Here is a 24522-nt window from a genome sequence, read left to right as displayed (position 1 = left end):
TTGCGATACAGTTATATAATTTTCCCAAGAATATTGTATAAAGCTTTAAAGATGGTACAGGTATGTGAATTTTGTAACTGCTGTAATTTCATCGCTATAAATATCAATGCGAATTTGCCGTGGATTATCCCCAATATAAACAAAGAAAAAGCCTGAAATTATAAGAATCTCAGCTAATGAGCAATGTATTATAGCACCGTCCTAATCGTCCTAATATATTAATTGTATTAAGAAAATAAGAGTTCTAAGGTAGCAACAAGAGGTAACTTTATCCTATGTAATATTATTCCCAGAAACATTCCCTAATTTAATTATAATGTCAAGAAAATATAATGAAAATAAAACAGATACAAGACATCGAATGTTACATGGAAATTTTGTGATATACACCTCATTAAACCCAACATGAAATTCCGGAAAAAAATGTACATATAGTATAAAGAGAGGGGTAGTATTTGAGCTTAGACACATACAGGAACATCCAAACACACGACAATGTGTAAAAGTTCATGACGCCGTCTAAGTATTTCCAGTAATATCTACTGGGTATTTCAGTAAATATTCATTACATATTTATAAAGTTATACCAAACTAAAGAGAAAAAAATTCTCACACGCCACATTGCTCATCGATTCATAGGGAAAATTGCTGTGTTGGCCCAAAAGACCCCAGAATGTTGAATATATGACTTTGCCATCACCCTGTTAAACCCCTATTCAAACATTGATGCCCGTTGCCTTGTATAAAATCGGTAAAAACTTCGCGTTTTCATTAGTTTCATTCCTTTTGCTGTGGAAGAAACAACACACAATTTTCCACAATGGAAAATAACATCGTCCCTATACTCGACCACAGACATTTCCACAAATTTCAGTAAAATAAAATACACGAAAGATTAATTCCAAAATAAATAGTTTTACCATTTTACAATTTCCAACTGTGACAGGTTTTCAATTAAAATAAAACTGTTTGTTTCCAATTAAGTTTACATCATGTGATAGTGAAGAGGATTTTGTTGGAAAATTTTATGAGACCCTTCAAAGACATTTTGTGGGAGACAATTCGTGGAGGAAAAGAGAATTGTGAAAAATTGAGAAACTTATTACTAATAAATGTGAAACATTTTCTTGAAACTTAATTGAAAAGTCTCTAAGTGATTGTTGAACTGATAAAAGTGACATTGTTTGATGTTGCAAGGAGTACAACAAAAAAAATCATGGTATTTCTTCTGATTATTTCACCATGTCTCTTTTATTATTTGCCAGTAGTCTATTGATTTCCTCAACATTTAGTCTTATTTTATACAAAGGAACTTTTTCATCTTTCTGCAAATAAACAACCCACCCGAAGTTATTTATAATTTGATAAAATACTTATGGGGATTTTCTCTCAAAGTACATTTTCCACCATAACACGAACAGTAGATTTCATCTATAATTTTATTTTAGCATTAAGCTCCAAAAATTTACTCCTTAAAATATTTTATAATCAATTGTATATTATTAGCTCTTTCAAGTTGTATAAGAGCAGAATCACATTGACAGTAAAATGCTCACCGTCACCGTCAAAGCCCTCACCGTATTTCGTTGATTTACGCATTTTCATTGTAATTTTTCCGCAAATTCTCAATTACCGTGTTACATTATCTCATACTCGGTGGCACTAGGTGAAAATAATATAAGAAAATTGAAGAAATAAAACGTAAATGCGATAAACAGTGAGCAAAAAAACTGTACGAAAAACTGTAGCAAAAAATTCCTACAGTTTTTTTTTTGCTCACCGTTTATCGCATTTTCGCTTTATTTATTCAATTTTCTTATACTTTTTTCACATAGTTCCACCGAGTATGAGACAAGGTAATATCGTAATGGAAAATTTGCGTAAGAATTGCAATGAAAATGCGTAAATCAACGAAATACGGTGAGGGCTTTGACGGTGACGGTGAGCATTTTACTGTCAATGTGATTCTGCCCTAAACCTTAATCCAGCTTACCACAATCTCTAATACATAAATACTCTAAAGCCAACAATCATATAATAACAACCCCATATATAAACATTATTTATTGTCCTGGGTTATCTTTGTAGACGTACCATGCCAAACCGTTCAGCTAGTGAAAGTGAAAGGGTTTATCATTATTTAGATCCATTTTAAGAAATAACGAGGGACGAAATTTCCAAGGTAGATGAACTTTTCTGTGAAGCTTTCAAGTACTTTGGGGAAATACTTCAACATTCTTTTCAATATAAAACCGATTTCAAAATATGGTTATTACAACAAAGAAACCATTCTTCTTAAGGACCATTACAAATATTATTAAAGGGTATCCCATGGTACCGCAAGTATATACCTCTTGGCCTTTTATTGCATTGAATTATTAGGGAAAAGTATTCTCCCTCCGAATGTCCATGCCTTCGAATAATGTGAATTTTCTTTTAGTTTTCCTAAGAAAATTTTATACATTTCTATTAAATATTAGTTGACTTATCATCAAATTGTTGATAATTCCGTGATAATTTAGTGTAAATATCTTACGAAAAACAAAATAAATTCACATTATTCGAAGGCATGAACGTTCGAAGGGAGAGCACTTTCCCCTACAGACATTACATTATTTATTCTTCAGTGCAAATGAAAGGAAATTTTCGTTAGATTTATAAAATTAGGCTTTAAAACTCGTATTAAAATATATTAAAAGCAGTGCCTTTAATTCTTGAAATTATCTTTTATTTAAAAGTGAAAATCCAGAGAAGAAAAGGTATACCTGTTAGAAGACATGACAAGCTTACAGTACATGAGATTCTTTGGACAATAGCTTCCGAAAACTTATATCATAGGGGCTATTAATTTATCGATTTTCAATGATTTGGTTAAGATAAAAAAGTAAACCGAAAGAAGTTATTAAAACACAGGAATTATAATCCAGTAAAAATTGATTATGTATATTAAATTTCGGATCAAAGATAGAGGTAAATATACGACGAGACGATGTATTTTTAGAAAGTTTTGACTTCAGCTTTAACATAAAATTTCATCCCATTTGAAAAATGAGATTTGAAATAATTAACATTGAAATATGATACACAGTGGCTGACAAAAAATAGACTCACCCTTAACATTTTGTATTTTTCCCAATTTGTTGGGAGAGTTTTGATGTGAAATATTCAAATGATTAGTGTTATCATAAAATAAGTACTGATTTGGCCGCTAGAGGTCTCTATTATACACAGACTTCTATCTAACTAGGTAAGCGTGGATTAAAGTCTGAATTAATCCCTGTCTATCATACCTTACTTATAAGAAACCTCTATAGCCCATACCCCTTACCAAATATACGGAAAGGACACCGTTTTGCTATCGTAGTGGCGAGCGTCGGAACTACAAAAAATAGTGTTGTCGGCCGTGTTGCTCTTATATTTTCTTTTTGGAGGGTCTTAAACGACAGAAGCTCTAAGATTTAGCCGTATCATACTAAAGTTTAAAGACAAGATTTTTCTAAGCTAGTGGCATTACTAATCACAGTTCAGTTGCGGTGTTGATTATAGAAAGTTAGGACCTTTTAAATTTAAAACGACTAACTTTATAACGCATTATATAGCTAGTTTCCGCCGCTAGACGGAGAAGTGAGCTCCTGACGGATCATCCCGTAGACGTATATCTACGAATTGGCTCCTCAAGTGACCTTCAACCGTGATCATGTGACTTTTGTGACTGGACTCGGGAATGAACAATTGAGTCTCTATTCCGGGACGCTGGCGGTATCGAACTAATATAACCCTTGTTGAAACCCATAATCCTGTATCTCTTTACGCTATCTCTTAAGTAGCACTTGTAAGGTGGTATAACCGGCTATCGCCATGTTTAGGAAAAAATTAAATTCATTTAATCATAACTTTTGAATCCTTGTTACAAGATAAGTCAAATTTGACACAAAGTTACTTAGATGTATTGGCTCTAGATACGTGAAAACAATAATCCTAGAACATAACGCTGGACTACTTAAAAAACTGATTTTTATTAATAATGCAAAAATAACCATTTCGTCGCCACTTTTTACCACTTTTCGCCAGTTTTGTAAAATTTGTAACCACTTCTCGCCACCCACTTGAAAAGAACAACACTCGGTTATTTTAGGCAATGCTATGAAAAGAATACATTCACCATTTCTCTTTCCTTGTGATCACTTTATTATTACTCTCTTTAAATGATTTTTCTTCACTTTTATTTGAGAAATCAAATTATGGGGCTTTTGCAGAAAGAAACAATGCAGATTTGACAACTGAGAATGTACGAAGTGAAGTTAGCGTCGCCTATTGAAAAGATATGGCGACGGGTGGTAAAATCAATTCCAGAATATTACCACTTCTCGCCATGCCTCATTTTTATATAAAAATAATATAAAATGAAATATTAATTGACTAAATACAAATTTTATGTATTCCACAAGTGCAATTAAATATTCAATAGACAAATTATTTACCCAAACAGGTATTTTTGACCTGATGAAAATTTGACGACACTTAGTACATTTGGTAAGAGATGTTGGATTCGATGCACTTGCTTAAAATATTGCTCTAAAAAGTGATCAAAATCGTGAATCCAAAACGAATAATTATTATTTTTCGATTCTATGCGTAGAAGCAGAAACAATACAAAAAAATTGCGACTCATTTATTTCATAAATTGCGAAAAATAGCGATTTCAATGTAAGTGGCGAGAAGTGGGGCACTGGCGAGAACTGGTGATTCCACCCTACTACACAGAAACGAACAGACGCACAAACATTCTAACTGATTTTTAAAATTTTACATTTTTAATTTACAAGTACCTAACCGTGCTCTTACAAGATTTAATTCCGATCTTTCGATTACACCTCAAATCAGTGAAGCTGAAATTACAAAGAATTTCAGGTAATTAGCAGAATTTCAATTTGTAAATAATGGCATAGACTTCGAATATCAAAATTTGTCGCTTATGCCTTTAATTAATTTTGTCGATTTTGTCGTTCCAATTTGGATTCCCTAATTATTTAAATAAATTTTGAATCACATTTCTTTGAAACGAAATACAGAAAAGACGGAAAAGACATCCCATTACAAATTTACCGAAAAAAACAAATATTTGAGTTTGACAAAATGTTAATTAATAAGCTTTAAAATTCCTAATGTAGATGAAGATGATATTACTTTGAATATGAATTTATTAAATTTTAATCAATTATGATACATATGCTATGAGAATAAGAGCTTGTCACTTGGCAACGTGACAATGAAGAGAAAAGGAAAAGTTCCTTTAGAATAAATATCAAATTTCAGAAAATAGTCAAAAACTATTTCTTGAATCAAGGGATTGTAAAAATTTTGTCGGTTTTATGATTCACATATCAAATCTTTAAAGCCAAGTCAACGGACTTTTCAGGCCTTAGACACTTGATAGGGGTTCTAAAGGACAAAAAACTGCCTCACATTATGTATATAATTTTTGAATACTGCTCAGGTTGTTGATATTCAAAGAAAGGTTTGTTCCCATGTTCCTATACTGGTACCGAATCCCTCCACTCAAATTATCGACTCCACCACATCAATTTAATACTGAAATGTTCAGCATATGTTTAGGGCAGAAACGTATAATTTTGTATGATGTATCATGACACATTATTCTACCAAAGTATGAACACTCTTGAGTTGTACACAGAAAAATTGCAGGTAAATTTAAATTTACAGACAATAGCCTAATGTCTTTTTAAGAAGTAAAATAGAGTAATTTCATTTTTCTTTTTTGTTTATTTTTTTGTTCGTAGGGGGAAGCGGGGCACATCTGAATTGGGACTCCTTCAGACAGTTTTCTTTTCTCCTATTTTTAAATGGAACTGAGTTTTGTTATAAATTTAGCTTCACAAGTAGTTTATTGAGCAAAAATATGGTAAGGAAAAAAGCCCTATTTTAAAGGTGCCCCAATTCAAAGGTGCCCCACTTCCCCATAATAACTACAAAATCATTAGAAAACACTGATATTAAACAAACTGTATCTGAGATGTAAAGATGACTTAAAGGGGTTATTTTTAAGCAATTAGAGTGGCTCGATCTTCCGGTTCCCTCAGATTCTCGGAAAAAATATATATTACCCGGGTTCCCTGATAAAATCTATGGGTTCCCCGTGAGTTGCCTGAAAATTGTATGGGATCCCCGGGATCCCCGTGAGTTTCCTGAAAATATATACGGATTCCCCGTAAATTCCCTGAAAATTGTACGGGTTCCCTGGGTTCCCTGAGAGTTCCTTGAAAAATAAATGATTTCATCGGATTCCCAGAAAATACATAAGTCGCCTAAAAAATGTATGAGTTTCCCGGGTTGCCTAAAAAAAATTATGGATTCCCCGTGAGATCTCTGAAAATTGTATGGGTTCTCCGGGTTCCCGAAGATTTCCCTAAAAATATATGAGTTCCCTGGGTTCCTCAAGAGTTCCTTGAAAAATGTATGAGTTCCTCGGATTCCCTGTGAGTCCTACGGGTTCCCCGTGAGTTCTTTGTGTTCGCCGTGGGTTCTCTGACCAGATGGTTCGAGTTCCCCGAAATGAGTTACCCTTTGGATGGCTCAACTTTTTAATTTTGCACTTGTCAAGAATTCTTACGTTCAGTAATCATCCTGATTTGAAGCACCTTCTATTGAAGTTTACACTTAACTGATAGAAAGGCAAATCAAAGAGAATTTAACGATTTAAGAGATGAAAATTTAAAGATTTAACATACAACTGAGTTTTTCACAATCTTATGTTCTTTTAAAAATACGGCTCTTGTTTAAGATTTATCTGGAAATTAGAAAAAAAACTCTAAAACTTGAACAGTGTAAAGTCCTAAATAGACTCAGGCTGATCCTAGAGAATATTTAGCATGTAAAATATGGCAGTAAAGGACTAGATAAAGCAAATTTATGCTAAGGACTTCTAATCGATTATCCTGAGCCCTCAGTGTATGAAAATTTGGGATAAATCTTTACTGTCAAATTTTACAGGCTTACTCTCGAGGATCAGCCTGAGTCTATTTGGGCCCTAACAAACATTTGAATGTTTTACAAGTTTTCTTCCTCAATTCTGAGATAAAACTTCAAGTAGAAATCTTTAAATAGGTTTTCAAAGGCGTATTCTTATTCTTGAAAATAGATCTTTAATTTTAAAGTTGATCGGGAGGATCCTTTGGACCTATAATTACATGCAGATGATATTGACCGTGATGTCATAAATAAGATTAATATTAATATTAAAAAAAAACCATTGACGTATATATTTCATTTTGACGTTTATTCGGTTTCAACGGTTCTTGCACGCCTCTGCTCTAGGGGACTAATACGATGAGTAAGATATTAATGTTCGTATTAATTGTTTTCTGAATCGTATTACAAGCAATTCGAACAATTTTCCATGCGTGTCAATTGTGATTCGGTCGGTTTTCGGGCGATTGTATTGCTGCCAACTTTGTACGTAGAGGGGAAATGCGCGAAAGAGGGAGGCAAGATAAAATAATTCCTATCTTTTTTTGCCATTCTAGCAGTCCAGAAAGTATTAATCTTAATATTAATCTTGTATGTGACATGGTCTTGGACATGGTCATGAGCCAGAAGCGCTAATAGCCTTCAACTCACAATTAGAAATATTTAATATTCACACTTTTAGAATTTAGCTAAAACTTTAACCCTTTAAGAACGAGACGGTCAAAAATTAGGGGTCAGAAAAAATCACTTTTTCTAACTTTTTAGAGCAAAACGCAACTTTAGAAGGTCATAGGAAAAATTTAATTTTTGGGTCACCGGTGATCCAATCGTCCTTGAAGGGTTAAGTTTTTCGTTACCGTCGTTGCGGGTGACTTTGCACGTTTTTTCGCTGTTTTTCAACTTTGCTCTCTAAAAGTGAATAGTTAAAGTGAAAGGAGGGTGGTGAATGGGTAAAATTATTTGTATTCAGTTGTTAATGAATAGATTTTGTGCCACTAACATTAATTTTATAAAATTTTACCATGTTTAAAAAAATCAAGAAAAAAGGCTTGCACTTGGGATAAGGTGCGGGTGACTTTGCACTTTTTAATAAATACTAAGAAATCAACAGTTTCTGATAATAAACGACAATCAAGATGTTCAGTTCTAAGGGTAAGATGCACGAGATCTACAAGATGACATGGTCGCCATCTTGATTTGACGTTTCTGTCCGCCATTTTGAATAACTGTCAAACCCTAAAACTAGTCCGATAGGGTTGAAATTTTAGTATGTTGTAGCTGATGTCAAGACCTTTTCAAAACGTATCTATGTTCCAGTCTACGTTAAGTATTTACCTAGATACAGAGGCTCAAAGTTTTAAATTTTGTAATACTCATATTTTGGCGGTCTTTATTTTTTAATATTCAATATTTGAAACCTAAACGAAATGCCTCAGTAACTATTAAAATGGTTGAGACTTTTATTTTATATATTTATTTACTCTAACATAATTGAAAAAAAAAAATAAACGAAAAGCGCATTTAATTAATTTTTTATTTTTCATCTTTGGGAAAACAGTTTTTAAGATTCACAAATAATGCACTGTTATAAACAAAAACATTACTTTTCTTTTTGTTTGTTTGTTAGATCTCATCGCCTAACGATAGCGCTGTCTTTTTTGTGATGGTTTTGATAAAAGAAGCTCCCTGTAGTTCTGTCATGAAAATGTCAAAATTTTGAACTTGGAGCCCCTATATCCAGACAATCACATGACCTAGGTCGGATTTTATATATGTTCTGAAAAGGCCTTGACATCAGCCAGAACATACTAAAATTTCAGCTCAATCGAATGAGATTTTTGTTTTGACAGTTATTCAAAATGGCGCACAGAAACGTCAAATCAAGATGGCGACCATACCATCTTGTAGATCTCGGTCACTTTATATTAAATTCCCACTAAATTGGATAATTTTTAACCAAATACTTCTATAATAAAGCTTTAGAAAGACCATTATATGCAATTTTATAACATAAATCATGCGTTCTTAGGAAGATAATAGAGAGAAAAAAATATTTTAATAGAAATAATCAACAAAATCGAAGTGGATTATTCTAGCCAGATAAATTTAGATTGGATTTGGGCAATTTACTACTCTGAAATCGATTTCGGAATTGCACCTTCAGATAACTTTTTCACGGAGCCGTTTTTTGACAAAATACCTATATTAGCATTTCATTGACTATTACTGAAACTACAAGAATCCTTTTGGGAATCATTGTACCTTATTTGGTACATAACATATCCCTATATATTTTGACATGGTAGACCGGATCGGCGAAGACCATCAATAAGTGCTAGAATTTATGAAAGTCTTACGGACAGCAGAGTGCAAAGTCACCCCCCGAGTGCAAAGTCACCCGCAACGACGGTATCTTTGAATTATGGTGTGTATGAAAAAAAATCTGGAATTTCCATCTAATTTTCATATTGAATTTTTTTTTCAAAATTAAATTTTTATCTCGATTTTATAATTATTATTAGCATTGAGAAAAACAAGGTATTTACCGCAAAAACTTAATGAGAACACAATTCCGAGAATCTTCTTAGAACTTCTTGTGGACAAATACTTTTCAATGAATTTTCCTTGACGCTTTTGAAAGAAAGCCATTTAAGAAAAAATTTTCATTCTGAAATTTCTTGATAATTAAATGAAATTTGACAACAACAGGATCTTCAACATTATATTCTCAATAACAATTAATTAAATTTATTTTGAAATATTATCTAATTTTAATTTATTGTCATCTAATCACATTCACTCGTTTCTCGTTTCACTTCAGTATTTAATTGAAATAATATGTATTACAAAAGCTTTAAGTACTGTATTGTTTTAAATCATCAAAATCAACGGTAATATCTGCTAATAAGGAATTACAAGACACAAACATAAAATCGATTGAACCTCTTTTTTTTTCAATCAAAGAAATTATGAGTTGTCGTATATAGTCAATAAAAAAAGAAAAAAATTCTATATTAAATTCCTTTTGTTCTGTGTGTAATCTAAATAGAAATGTCTTGCGACACGTTATTTACATTCATATGGTTACATCCGACTAATATCCATGATGAATAAAAAACGTAAAAACCCTCTCTCGTCAAATACCTCAAAAGCCTCAGAATGTAATAATTCAGGCATTGCTAATGTAATTCTGGATAATTCTTCACATGAAAAAGCATGTTATGTCTGACGAGGCAATACAAAAGTATAAAAAGCACTTAAAGCTTTATATTTTCATCGCGCAATTCCCTCTTCAATAGACAAATTTTGTAAGAAAATTTAGGTGTTATGTCGCTAACAATAAATTCATAATCGGTAGCAACCGACCCATTCAATCGATTCACCGCCAACCCTAATCACAGCCTATAGTGAATTGCTTACAAATCTTTGTTGTGCTGTACGAGGGGGTGGTGTGAAAAATCGTGAGGAAGGTTGAGCCAAAAATGAATAACAAGAAACATATAAGACGTTAGACATTCGCTAAAGATGTATGAATTTCATTAAAATGGTTAAATTAGTTTAGGAAATGACCTTGGATAAGAGTACTCCACCACATATTGTTCTATTCTCCAACGAAATTTAACAGCCCAAGGAAAAAGCTTTCGCTATGCCACTTGGCAATTTAACGTATGTTAAATTAAGGGAAAGAAAACGAATGATACGCCTAAATCCATTTATGGTAGTGAAGATTTTCAATGTTAATGATTCGATATAGGATTAAAATTGTAAGACATGATAGACACTATACGCAATATACACATTTTTCAGTCAAATGCAGATTTTACCATAAAAACCTATCCGAGTGAAGAACACTTCTTTGAAAATTTATACAAAGCTTGTCAACTCCAGCAAACAGGAAAAATTAGAGCTTAGAAAAATTTTCGAAACGACGTTCCGGCACCGGCTGAATATTGGGAATTAAAAAATATGAATTACTACTCAACGCCACTAGCAGAAGATAACAATGCTCTACCATGAAAACAAAAACTTCCATAGTGTTTGGTACATTGCTAGTAATTTGTTTATTCTCATTTTTGTGAAAAAATCTTTTCAAGTAAAAGGAAATACTTAGCCGTTCCAAAAATTAAAAAAAGAAACTGGAAAATTCTTCATAAATTTTGGACATTAATTTGAAAGTGGTCGTCTTAACAAGGTAACTGAGTAATACAAATTTCGTCTTTTACTTTAATAAATTTAAACATAATAAATCTACGATAAGCTATGCAAGCCATTGTTAGGAGACCTCGACCTCGAGGCAGATCTAGGACAAGGTGGCTGAATAAAATTCAGGATCTTGCGTGGGAGCGCCTCGGGATCGATCCCGAACATCTTCCTGAAGTGGCGAAGGATCGATAAGCGTGGGCTGCTAATTTTAATGTCATGGGCCCGCGACCCCAATAGGGATAAGCGGTTGAAAATGAATGAATGAATAAATCTAGGATTTTGAACAAACTTAGTAAAATGTAGAATATATAAAGAAATATAAGCATAGCGTGTCTTTTAAAATAATTCCGATGTAATATCGTGAATTGGTTTATCCAGACAGTCTACAGACATCGTCTAAAATCTAGACGTGACCACGACAAGCCGATTTTAAATTTGAAATCCTCAATAGATCTTCTAACTATTCACATCACAAGACTCTAACAAAAAGGATAATTTTGTTTTAGTATGTTGTGTATTTGCAATTAATTAAGGTTCTGTACAATGCAATCGCAGCTCCTCCGGTGTTCGCCAGAACATTCATTCTTTTGAAATCAAAACACGATGGAAAAAATTCGGAGTCATTTGATTGGAAAAGAAAGAATTCTCTAGCGAACACCGGAAGAACTGCGATTGCCAGATATAATCCAAAAATCTTTAAAATCTCAGCTTTTGTGGTCACAGGTGAAATGCGACCTCGTCAGATCGGACCCAAATTTTGGATCTACACATTTTGACACTCATAGATCTCGAATACCATATGCGCCAAAAAGCAATTTTCGTGGACGTCCAGTCCCGTCCAGTCCCGTCCAGAGTGCAAACACTGGAACATCCCTAAATTTTGATTTCTCATAACTCAGTCCCTATAGCATCGATCGATCTGAAATTTTAGTGCTTTATGGGCCAAATAGGTTTCGATTAAAAAAAAATTCAGCTTCCCCGTCTGCCTGACCCGAGCTAGAAGGGGTCAAAAATTCAATTTCCACATGGCTATATATCCGGTTCTAATCGTCAGCATTTGAAACATTTTGGTGTTTTGGTAAGTTCTCGTAGAGTACTAAAAATCTCCTGATACTGACTCCTTAGCATTACCCGATTTAATTGAAGGTCCGATTAATCGAAAAATCGATTTTCAAAAATTCGAAATCGAATCATGATGCTTTTTCCTTAAATTTTAGTATGTTTTAGCTGAAGTTAAGACCTTTCCAACGATGGGTCGCACTTATCCCTCGATGTTCCCTGACCTGAGCTATAATCAAAAATGCCCTGACCGGACCGGATCATATTTTCGATGTTTATGAAACGTTTTCGATAAAATTTTAGAATATTTTTTTTTTATCAGGGATCGAGATATTTTTAACGATGGGTCTCATCCGTCTCTACACCAACCCACTCTACCCCGGCCTTACTATATCGAGATGGACCGGACTCTATCTCTAACGTTTATTAACCGATTTCAATGAACTTTTTTTTCTTTTGTTAGCCTTCCGCACTCAGACTATTTAAAATAGAAAACGACTAGTGATGATAAGCCCAGATAAGCTTATGGTAGCTGAGATTTTTTACAGGTGACCTCGAAATGCGTCCAACTCGGGGTGCTTGCAACTCGGAATGCATGAAAATACGATTGTGAATTGAATTTTGGGGGTAAAGAATCGCGTCGATCCAATTTTATCCACTTCGACCGATAATAATACTTCACTTGCTGATAATTCACTTCACTAGCTTTATTCTTTAATCGAATGAACTAAGGTCCTGTTATAACGTTTTTCCCGATTTTCTTCGCCACATTCGATACCTGATAAATTCTTAGCTCACTTAAGGGGCAAGCCTAAATTGGAAACCCAAATTTAGCAATTTTTCTCAATTTTTTTGTTAAGTCAAAGCACAAGACCAAGTTTCAAGAAATTATTAGCATATAGTAAAGCGAGGTAATTCCGATGCTAAAAGTGCGACTTTAACGCTTGTTCTTGGACTAATGAAATATTTTTTCCCCATTCCAAATCAATAGAATTATTCTTTGTTTCATTTAGAATCATGATAGAAAAAGAATTTTAGAAATAATTAAAAGAAAATTAATAAAATTACGATAATATTAATATATGCGCAAGAACCTTACTGCAATGCTTTTTTCTAACTCCGATAAATTCAATGAATCTCAAATGCTCATTTTAAGGATAAGTTTCATGCAGTTGAGTTCTGTGAAATATCCAAGACAATTCTGAAACCATCCCGTGAGTTTTTAATCAGTAACAGTAACTCTTTCTTTCTGTATGAATTATTAATATATCTATAATATACTCTTACTCACCTTGTAGTTCAATAACTAAGCTTCACTTTTATTAATAATTTTGATTGCAAAATAATATTTCATAATAAAGAAAAAACACTAAACGTTTTCCAGCGACGAGCTGTCAACAGCAAAATTTTCTCGGAAATGAAATTTTTAGCACATAACCCAGCTGACACGAGTTTGAAAAATATTTGTTTCACCCACTTATTAAACCGATAAAAATATAATTTTTGGTTTTTCTTAAAGTAGAATAGTTATATTATGTTACTGGAGTGATGAATTATGGAAATAAAAATATAAATTATATTTTAAGTGGATTTATCGGAGTTGAATCGGTCGCAGCATCCGAGTTTTGCAATCGTCGCAGTTACATGGCCTGACAGTACTCATATGTCACATAAGTTAAAAAAAAAACCTACATACGTACAAGAAATTACCAGGTATACTTTGCGAATGTTAGAGCCAAATCGGAGAGGGTGAAATTTCGTGACTATTACAATTCGTGAAATTACTAAGAACCCCACATAATGGAGTGACTGGCAGAAAAGTAATTGATTCGATTGGTAGCCCTTTCAATGGTACTATGAAAAAGTCCTTCAAGACTATAAAAAGGGAAATAAGTAGTTGATGAAGTTGAAATTAGATATTCCATTTTCTCCCCCTATTTTTTTCACCATTCACTTGAAATATTCATTTCCGTTGTATTGAGTAATTTTTTAAAAGTGCACTTACAATTGAACTCCTTCAACACCCAGCCACATAGACTCCGGTGTATGTTGAACAACAAGTAATCTGCATAATGACACAGAATAATGGTAATGCCTCCAGCAGTGGTGGCAGTGCGTCTTCAATGTGTTTAACTCCGGCAGAGGAACACTTAACAGTAAGTTTAAACATTAATTAACTTAATGAGTCGTTAGGTATTAACTAGCGGTATGTTTCATGGAAAGGTGGCTGTTCGTATTCGCCCATCCAACGAACCCAATGAGCACAAATGTGTGCATGTGACTTCGAAGAAAACCCTTTTATTTGATGATGGAAGCAAAACAAAGCCCATGAAATATATCTATGATCATGTGTTTGGGGAGGATTCCAGCCAGGAGGAAGTTTATATGAAGACAACAGCTCCCCTTGTAAAAGATGTCCTCAGTGGGTTAAATGCCGCGGCATTTGCATACGGAGCCACGGGTAAGTCAAACCATTTTGCCAAGTTGAAGGAATTGCCTAATGTTGGATGAACACGCCAATTTAAGGATCGGGAAAGACACACACTATGTTGGGTCCAAATCCCAAGAAAGCCGCAACACCACAAACTGAAACAGCACCAAAGACAGCGGCCGAGCAACAAAATGATGGTCTTATGGTTCGAGCTATTGCGGAAATATTTGAGTTTGTTGAGAAATCCGAAAACCCTGAAGCTGTTCGTGTAAGTACAACTGAATAGTGCTTATAGTTTAGTGTAGAAAATATATTTATACCCCAACTCGCAGAGGAATTTACTGAAATCCTAAAAGCCTAAAAGCCATTCACTGTAAAACAATACAAAGTGGCTTTTATGCATTACTAAAAACACGATAAGATTATCCTGAATGCAATATACCTTCTCACATGACTACTAAAAGGGTCATGCACTTATATTTTTCTTTAGAAGTGCATGAAAATATTGATTAGAACAAAATTATTTGGAAAAAGCGATTTATTAAGAAGAAAAAGATTTGGGGATAATATTCACGAAAATGGAATTTTGCAACACATGATATAAAGCAAAAGATTTTTTTCGGTTTTAGGGTCAAAGGAGCACTTATTGGCACTATTAAAACCCTGTTGTACCATTTGGGATGTGAAATTTTAACATTTGTCAAAGTAGGTGTACTTAATTTCGGTCAACTTGCAATTTCGGCTACTTCTTTGTTTCTCAAATTTCCATGAATTAATAGTTTTTGCATATTCTAGCGATTATACAATGCAAAAAATTAAGAAATGTCGCTTCTACGAATGAGATGATGTAGAAAATGACTTTGTAAGAAGTCCGGAAGGGCAAGGAACTATGAGAATAACGATGACCGGTATATTACCCTAAGCAGTGTCTATATTTTTATTCATTTTAATATGTATTAAGAACATTAAGAATGATTTTAGAGAAAACAGAGACGATAAACTATCTACAAGGTTTCCAAATAACACTCCTTAAAAAGATGCAACAAAAAAAAAACAATTTGTATTAAAAAGAGATTGCAAAGCGTCCCAGTTTTGCATAGTGCTTGAATTCGTGTGATAGGGATATCCGGGAATTATCTTTTTGAATGGTTTTTGGGTATAATAGGAGTTTATTACCTATTAAAATTATTCACAAATCGGAAAGCAATTCTGAACAAGAAAATTATCTAAAAAAGGAGTGTGCATTTTAGAATGTTTCTGTCGCTATAGTAACATGCTCACCGAAAACTAAAAAGAATATTCGAGAAAAATAAATCAATTACGATTACTTAATTGATCCATTACCGATTGGGACTAATATAGCCGCATAGGAAATGTCAAGACCTTTAAAAAAATCAAAATTTAACTAAATCGCTTTAGAAATGAGCTTTTCAAAGTATATATTAATCAATAATTCAATATTGCGATTTTTCCGGTCATGTGTATATGGACTATAGACGAAATGTTCTCCTATGCTACCTTTAAAACATATTCGAAAATAAAAGAAATATATGGTGTCGTTTAAGAAATATCGAATAACGTTTGACTTACCCAGGAACAAATAATAAGGTCAAGCAATCAAAAATAATTTCCAAAAAAAAGGATTCAATTATCGGTACTTAGCCGATTTATTACGTATGAAAACCGATGCAGCCAGGTTCGAAATTTCAATACCTTCCCAAAGAATCTAAATTTAACGACATAGGTTAAAAAATAAACCCTCCGAAGTGATTGCCTTTTGACCTTCAATAATTCAATAATTCCAATTATAGGTATGTATGGACAAAATGTTCGTTTAGGCTGTCTCTAAAACATATCCGAAAATAAAAGAAATTTATAGTGCTGTTGTCGAAATGAACCAAAAAGACAAGGTTTTCCAGGGGATGAAGAGAGGTGAGAGAAAAAAGAAAAAAAAAACGTCTGAAGATAATATATAGATATAGGGTAAAGTGATATAAGTTGGACATAGTGTTACAAGTTGGACAATTCGCCGGTAAAAGATAGACGTGGCTGTTTTCTTCATAAATACAGTCCAAAATTTGTTTTTAAGCACAAGGAACCAATTTATAAAACTAAAGCATTAAAAATATACAAAGAAAAAAGAAAAAAAAACATGTCCAAATTGTACTATTGTTTGTCCAACTTGTACCACTTTACCCTATTATAGAGCGTCACTGAAGAACGGAACTTGTTATCTTTTACCGCTTAAGCTTCAGTTCCAGAGTGGTGACAAATCGGAAAAAAAGCGGATTATATAAATAGTCTCTCTTTGAGTTCAAGCAGTAATAGGGCCGAAGGAACACCTGTTCGACAGGGAACCCCTATTGACACTTTTGTTGAAAATGTTGAAATTTATTTAATGCATCCAATAAAATCTAAGTATTATAACGTTTTTTTCATAAATCTCCGCTTTTCGATGAGGATAACTGTTCAAATTTCGTATTCCAAATGGTACAGAGTAGGGTGTCAATAAGTCCTGGCACGAGTTCTTAAAGTATCAATAGATGTTCCTTTCACCCTATTACATTTCAATCTTAAACCTTTAGCGCTTGCATGCAAATATGCCGAAATTTGGTACACCTTATCCTACGGAAAACGGTTTAACGATCTCTTTTTCGGTCTTGCATGTTAACAATGCACAGTGGGGCCGTGGCGGCTAAAACCTATTTATTCAACTATTTTTAACTGAACCAAAATATTTTTTATTTCATTTGACATTAATTGAAATCATTTTCCCAAATTTTCACGAAGATCGGTTGAAAATTGTGGCCTACAGAAATTTTTAAAGATACCTCTTCCATTGCCTGATTAGACTTCTTAAAATATTCGATTTAGCAGGAGTTATTTAAAGTCATTGGAATATTGGAATGAACTGTTCGCTTTTACAACTAAAAAACACTTTTAAAAATGCGTAAATTCAAATTCTCAAAAATATTTTTATGAATCACCTTGAAACATGTTAAAAGTAACATGAAAGTATACAATGAAGTTCAGAATAAGCCATACAAACATATAAAAAAAAAGGTAATCAGTGAACAGCTGTAGGCGTTCAAAACAATTTTCAGGTACTTAAATTTTCTTAAGCATTTTATCCGACTATGCATTGTAAATAACATTTCGCTTTATGTTCCCACATGAAAAAGACTTTGTTGGTGGTTACTTTATTTACTTCTACATCATGTTCTCTAACAAAGAACCCCTATTAGGTGAGATTCTTAACAATCTCACCTACTATAATCCTAACAAAATTTCATGTCGTCCGATCGACCTCAAACTTGGCCAAAATGTGTTTCAGCACTTCCTGATCACGAATATATATGTGGCTAATTTACGTTCCCGGCCGGCCGGCCGCTCTTTGGAGCTTAATAGCTCCTAAACTAAAAAAGATATCGACTTGCGGTTTTCGGCAAAGGTTATATATCGGGTGAAAATTGCAACTTGGTGTATTGACCCCCCACCCCCCACCCCTCCTTCCGCCATTTTGAAGACCCCCCTTTTTTGTTTTCTCAATAGCTCCGCCCCTATGGCATTCAGCGGACTCAAATTTTAGTATGTTATAGCTGGGCCTTAGAGCTTTCCATCAATACCAAACTTAAGGTCCCCCGACCCCCCTGACCCGAGCTATAAGGGTTCAAAAAAAATTTCTTAAAATGGCCATAACTCCGGTTCTAATTGTCAGAATTTAAAAAGTGAGGGCTTTTTGGAAAGCTCTCGTAAAATGCCACTTCCCCTTCTAACATCGCAAGTTCATAAAACCACCGCTAGGGGCGCTATTATTAAAAAGAAAATTTTTAAATCTTATAAGTTAAATAACTCAAAAATTCCATTGTGCATCGGGCTGAAATTTTAGTATGTTGTAGCCGTTGATTATACCTATCAAACAAAAAAAACCTTAAGTCGATCCATAACCCCTGACCCGAGCTATAAGGGGTCAAAGTTCGAACATTGACCGGCCTCTATCTCCGGTTCTAACTAACATAGCGGCCTAAATTTTACCTTTTTGGTTTCGTCTCGATGAGCACTTTCAGATGGAAATTCAAAAAGTCACCACAGGTGGCGCTGTGATAGCGTCAAAATTCATCGAAATTCAGTCACTTTTCTCAAAAACGGCATTGTGCAAGTTAATGAAATTTTAGTATGTTGTAGTTCAGTCTAGGACGTTTCCAAAATGGTGCGTATGTGCGCTGTGGTTTCAATAGAACCGGAGATATGAGGGGTCAAAGTTCACAAAATTCAAAAAATCATATCTCCGGTTCTATGTGACCGATTTTGATGAATCAGGGCTTAAACGAAAGATCTCACCAAATGCTACAACTTTCTACAATATTTGAACTTCGTGGGACCAACACCACGGGCGCCACAGTCGAAAAACCAATTTCAATATCACATAACCTCAATTATCTCGACTGTCGCTGAACCGATTTTGATGATTACTTCGACATAATTGTAGAGCACATTTGTCTCTACATTTCGTCCATACATCATTTTCCGCTCAGACTACGCTATCACTCCGATTTTGCCGTTTAAGTGTGAAAAAATTGATTTTTCCCATAATAACGCTTTGAAATCACTCAGATGCCAATTTGACTGCCTCTACTCCACAAAGACACTTAAAATAGGGTTTTAAATGGAAAGTCCCACAAAATACAACAATTCTTTGATATAGTTGAAGTTCAACAAATCACTACTTGGGGCACTCTGGATGAAAAAACAAGTTAAGAAACAAAAAACCTCGCTTATCTTGGCTTCTGAGTAATCGATGAGATCATGTTCTATAGGAAAATTATAGAGTACATTCTGGTCTACATTTCACCCATATATCACTTTTCTGTCAGTTCATCCAAATCCTTGATATTTTGGTTTAAATACAAAATTTGTATAATTTCACGAATTTGATTCAAGATAACTGAATGGCGACTCACATTTTCGGCTCTAAATCGAATTTGCATGCACTCCGAGTTAGCTCACGTTAAGAATCTCACCTACATAAGCCGGTTAGGATTATCTGTCCCTTTTTTCTTAGAATTTTTTTTAAGAATATTTTTCGGTCCAGAATTTTTGCGGTTTTACATCCTCAACAAATATGTTTAAGGCCATATTTGTACTGTTAATTTCTGTTCAAGAAGACGAACAAATGAATTAAAATCTATACAATTTTCTGCTGTTTTATTGTTGTCAACTTCTAGCACTTTTAGGAAAACCCCATTCAAACAATTGTTGGTTGCGCGGAAAATGCAAAAGTTTTTCTATAAAACTGTCAGGAAAGCAATTTCAAATAACTTCTCCCACTCAATTTCTGAAAAAAGATCTGAGGCGAACAAATTCAAATGAAATAGAACTATAAAATGCAAAATTTCTATAAAAGGAATACAGAAGGACCAAGTAAAATGTATAGTTTAATAAATGATACAAAGAGAAAGTTAGTATGATTATGTAAAGCTCTGAGGATGCAGCAATTAAAGACGCATGTCAGGACATAGAATCAAAATCGTCTTTGAATGCAGGAAATACATAAAGTTTTGATCCTATGTCGAATGAAAAATACCGAGAACATAGAGTTACAGTAACATATAATGTACATTGAACCTGTACATAAACAGTCAATTAAACTAATCTATGGTCTTCCTCGTGCTCGGTTTGTTTTCTCTCTTAATACCCATTTGTCATAGAATCTCTTTTTAAAAGCACATTGAAGAAGATTTAGTGTTTAATCTTCCATCAAGGGATAAATTTACAGACTAAGTAAACCACAGCCTAATCGATTTTTATCCTCTATAAATTTTAGGTTTTATACCCGAAAATTTTAGAAAGGTTGAGCAAAAACACAAGAATAATTTTCACCTCATGTTAAATTTTCTGCAAAGCACTTAATTGCCATTAAGCTCTTATTTGCGGGTTGTTTTCGAACTTTCCTCAAGCACATTATATTCGGTATCTATCATTAAACATGTGTATTATGTACATCAGGAAAATGTTTAGCATAGAACTGTACTGAATTACGCCATAATGAAACTCAAGGGGAAGGTATTCCAGTTTCATAGCTCGAACTCAATAGAGAGTGAGCAATTTATTGCTCTTAATCGAATCGAAGAAAATTATTCAATATTTATGTTAAAAATCATATAACGGTTACGACAAACGGAAATGATTAGAAAGAACGACTTAGGACAATGTGTCCTTCTTAAGTATATGTCATGGGACCTTTCTTTGACTTTCTTTAGTTTCTAGTGTTTTAGGCGGATTTATTATACGGATTCGAATTCGAAGATATTGGGTGCAAACACAGTTTGATTCTCCAATAGTGTATTGAATAAAAGGTAGATGGAACTGTATTTGAACAAAAAGTCGTTAATATTCGAAGAATTTAAATTCAATATCGAATTTTCATACTAAATTTTCGCACAAAGTGGAGAAATAAGGCATTACACTAATAAGATCGCAAATGAGTTATTCAGTGATTATGGTGTGATTAAATAATGGGACAGAAGCAGTAAACATGTCGTTGCTTTGTGTGAAGACGGACACATTTTGACACTTGAACACTTCGAAATTCGAACAAGATGTACTTCAGCCACCTTGCGGAAGTATCAAGATGTAAGAATGTCTCTTTTTGGCTTTTCAAATAGATCTTCGAATTTTTCAAGCTCTTAGATGGTAAGGAAAGGTAAGGTAACTTATTTAAAAACCCGTTGTAAGTTCGAAAATTTAAACCGACAAGTTGGATAAAATTGAATAAGTTCGTGAAATGAACATTTACTTTAATGAAATTGATATTCAAACCCTCTGTCATTAATGAAATTTCACAAAACTACACAAAAATACACTTTTGCAGGAAACGTGTTTATACACTGTTATTGACGTTGACGTTTGAGGGGTCAAGAATACCGAAAATTCGAAATGTGAGAACAGCCAGCGCTAAACCGGCGAGTATATGAACTTGCATTTTAGACATTAAGTCGATTTTCGAATATATTCGGATATTCAAGATCAAAGATTAACTTTAAGAAACAGATTTCTGAATCGAGCAGGCCAGCTTGAATGCATTTAAAATATCTCTCCATTTATGATACATCAGATGCAGTTAGAAAAAAAAACGGTTTACGTACAATTAACTGCTGGGTTTCTTTTCTGAGCAGCGTAGGGTAAAATGAGGTCCAATAGATGAATTTAAAACAGTGCTTAATTTTGAATTTTGATATTCTCCCACTATTTAAGATGGGTAAAATATCACTAACAAGAACTATTGAAAGTTTTATAAATCCTAGTGGTCTCTTTCTCTTTTCCGGTCTGAAGCTTATGAGAAAATATCAAAAATCCAATTTAGAAATTATTCCAACTTATTCTACTTTAGCCCACTTTACTCCACTTTGTCTAATTTTACTGCCAGAACTCCACAGAGAGGGCAGTATATATAATCCCTCGATTTTTTACCACCCGGGGACCACTTTTCTCAACAAATCTTTGGACTCTTTGCGTTTTTAATGATTTCTGAAATATTATGTCACGCTGTGTGTCCGTCTATTCGTCTTTCCTTCTGTCCGTCCGGCTCTCTCCAGCTCTAAACGCCAAACGGTAAGAGATAGAGACTTGGGACCTTCGGGGTAGCCTATCACAAGTCTACCCAAAGATCGCTAACATGCCCCTGATTTCCCTCCAAAACCATGTTTTTGAGATTGTTCAGAAACGCGTTGAGCAATTTTTTTTGGATGTAATTTAGAGATTATCCGAACGGATGTTTCGTCCTCATACGAAAATACCGTTGATACTAATAACGGTTTTTCAAGGTCAAAGGATAAAAAAGCTCTAAAGAGTGTATTTCTCAACCGAATGGTGTCCAGTTTGTACTCGTTGGAAAGGTCTTGAAATTTTCGATAAAACTGAACCGATTCCAATCGTTTCTACATCGGTAATGACCTCGTTCATAACCGATAATTAATTTTTATGTGAAATTCAATTATATTACTCCTGAGGTGTATTTTAGGCAATGTTTTGAGTAATTTATAAATAGTTTCAAATCGGTTGTGAATCGGTAATAAACCGTTAAGTAATTTTCGTCCGAAAATTAATTTTATTAATCAATAAAATTTATTTATATTTGGGGATCTTTTGAGTGATTTATAAATCGGTTTAAATCGGTTAAGAACCGGTAAAGAGTAAATTATGCGAAAGTATTTTTGAGGTATAACATCTAAGTCACGAGTTCGAGCACTTCGCAAAGCCTAGGATGCTTTCCTACCCTTTTCTATTCAGCAATTTTAATTCATTCTACTGGAGACATTTCGATCTACTTCCTCGTCGATTATCAATTTCTACAAGTTTTCAACTATAGTAACAATTAGGAATTGTTCTAACAAATGGCTGCAAAATCTGATTAAACACATCGTAAGAAGAGGTGGTAGATTAAATGCTATACTTTAAGAGTAGCTTTACATAATTAATAAATCTCTCCAGAAGACCATGCATTTGAGGATATTGCAAAGTTTTTTTTTTGTTATTGTGCATTTTTTTTAAAGTTGCTGGTTCATAATCGATTCATAACCGATTGGAATCGGTTCAGACTTGCCAGGTATTCCAAGACCTTTCCGACAAACTCGAAAATATAAAGGCCATTCGTTTGAGATATACGCTCATTTGAGCCTTTTTAACATTTCACATATGTATTACAAAATTTCAATATCACTTAAATATTTTCATGAAATTTTTACTTTTCAAATGTTACTGCAAATAAATTTAGAACATCGCATCAAAGTTCAGCATATTTCCTTTCAATAAAGGAAGGAAAAGTCAGAGTGCGCAATTTTGAAATTGCTGCTGACAACATACCTTTTATTTGGTTTGTGATAAGTTATGGACGGCTATCTCAGTTCTGGTATTAACCACGTTAGCATCATTATTGCTCCATAATTCTCGGCACGCGATGCTCTTTATAGCCATCACTTCACTCCCAGGAAAAGCAACTGATATTTTCACAAGATGCTCTTGGGACGAGCAATAGTGCTTAATTTTCCCTCGAAGCATTTTAGTTAGAAGCATTTAGAAAGTTTTGCACAAACATAAAACAAATTAAGCACAATTTACGTGAAAGTCAGCATGAACTCTATAAAGTTAGAATTATCATGGGAAATGTAGGTGGTAGAAATCAGTTTAGGAATCAACTCTTTTTTTACAATACGTTTTAGCCTATAAATCCAGCCATTAACCTCATGCCCAGAGAACTTCTAAATATATAACTAAATAGTTATTACTGATTGTATCTTCCCAGTTAAATTATACTAATTAATCAGTAGAAACGCCACAATAAATTATTGATCGAACCTAAATGCCATTAGACATTTTTTATTGATTCATAAGACAATAAAATATTCAAGAAAAACAACTCACATAAATTGAAGAGGCTTAAGGGGTTTATTTCCACTTCCATAAAAAAATATTAAAACATATCTATGTACACAGAAAGACACGTGATGTACGAAATTGGAAACCGAACTAGGGGCACTAATCTCTTCAAATCCAAAGCCCTACTTTATAATGCGTTACGAATGATGAATGTTTGCTGTATGTCAAAAATGTATTATAGAAAAAAATGTAAAACGTGCTTCTGAGAAAAATTCTTAATTTTATTATTGAAAAGCTGGTGGAATAAGGGGGATGATGCCAGCACAAAAAGACATTTTTGAAAAACGGGAAAAACGTAAATGCGATTTTTTTTTGTAGGCCATTAGTAGATGACATGCGTTCTAGTTTTCCCAGATGTTGAGAAATGGTGAACTTTCAACCAAATTTCACTTTCTCTTGCATAAACT

General features: G+C 33.7%; 1 protein-coding gene across 1 annotated transcript in view; it reads left to right on the top strand.

The window, feature by feature from the left end:
- Positions 1–773: 773 nt before the first annotated feature.
- The window catches only part of LOC129809893 (kinesin-like protein KIF19), a 47600-nt gene continuing 23851 nt past the window's right edge, over positions 774–24522 (top strand). Inside the window, exons 1-4 of the mRNA XM_055860039.1 lie at positions 774–1219; positions 14278–14405; positions 14473–14710; positions 14776–14948. Of these exons, the coding sequence (XP_055716014.1) occupies positions 14322–14405; positions 14473–14710; positions 14776–14948 (495 nt within the window). The 5' untranslated portion in view covers positions 774–1219; positions 14278–14321. The remainder of the gene's footprint in view (positions 1220–14277; positions 14406–14472; positions 14711–14775; positions 14949–24522) is intronic.

The sequence above is a fragment of the Phlebotomus papatasi genome, chromosome 1, assembly GCF_024763615.1.
Source record: "Phlebotomus papatasi isolate M1 chromosome 1, Ppap_2.1, whole genome shotgun sequence".
Taxonomy (NCBI): domain Eukaryota; kingdom Metazoa; phylum Arthropoda; class Insecta; order Diptera; family Psychodidae; genus Phlebotomus; species Phlebotomus papatasi.
The sequence above is the reverse complement of the archived record's forward strand: the minus strand, read 5'-3'. Positions and strand labels throughout refer to the sequence as shown.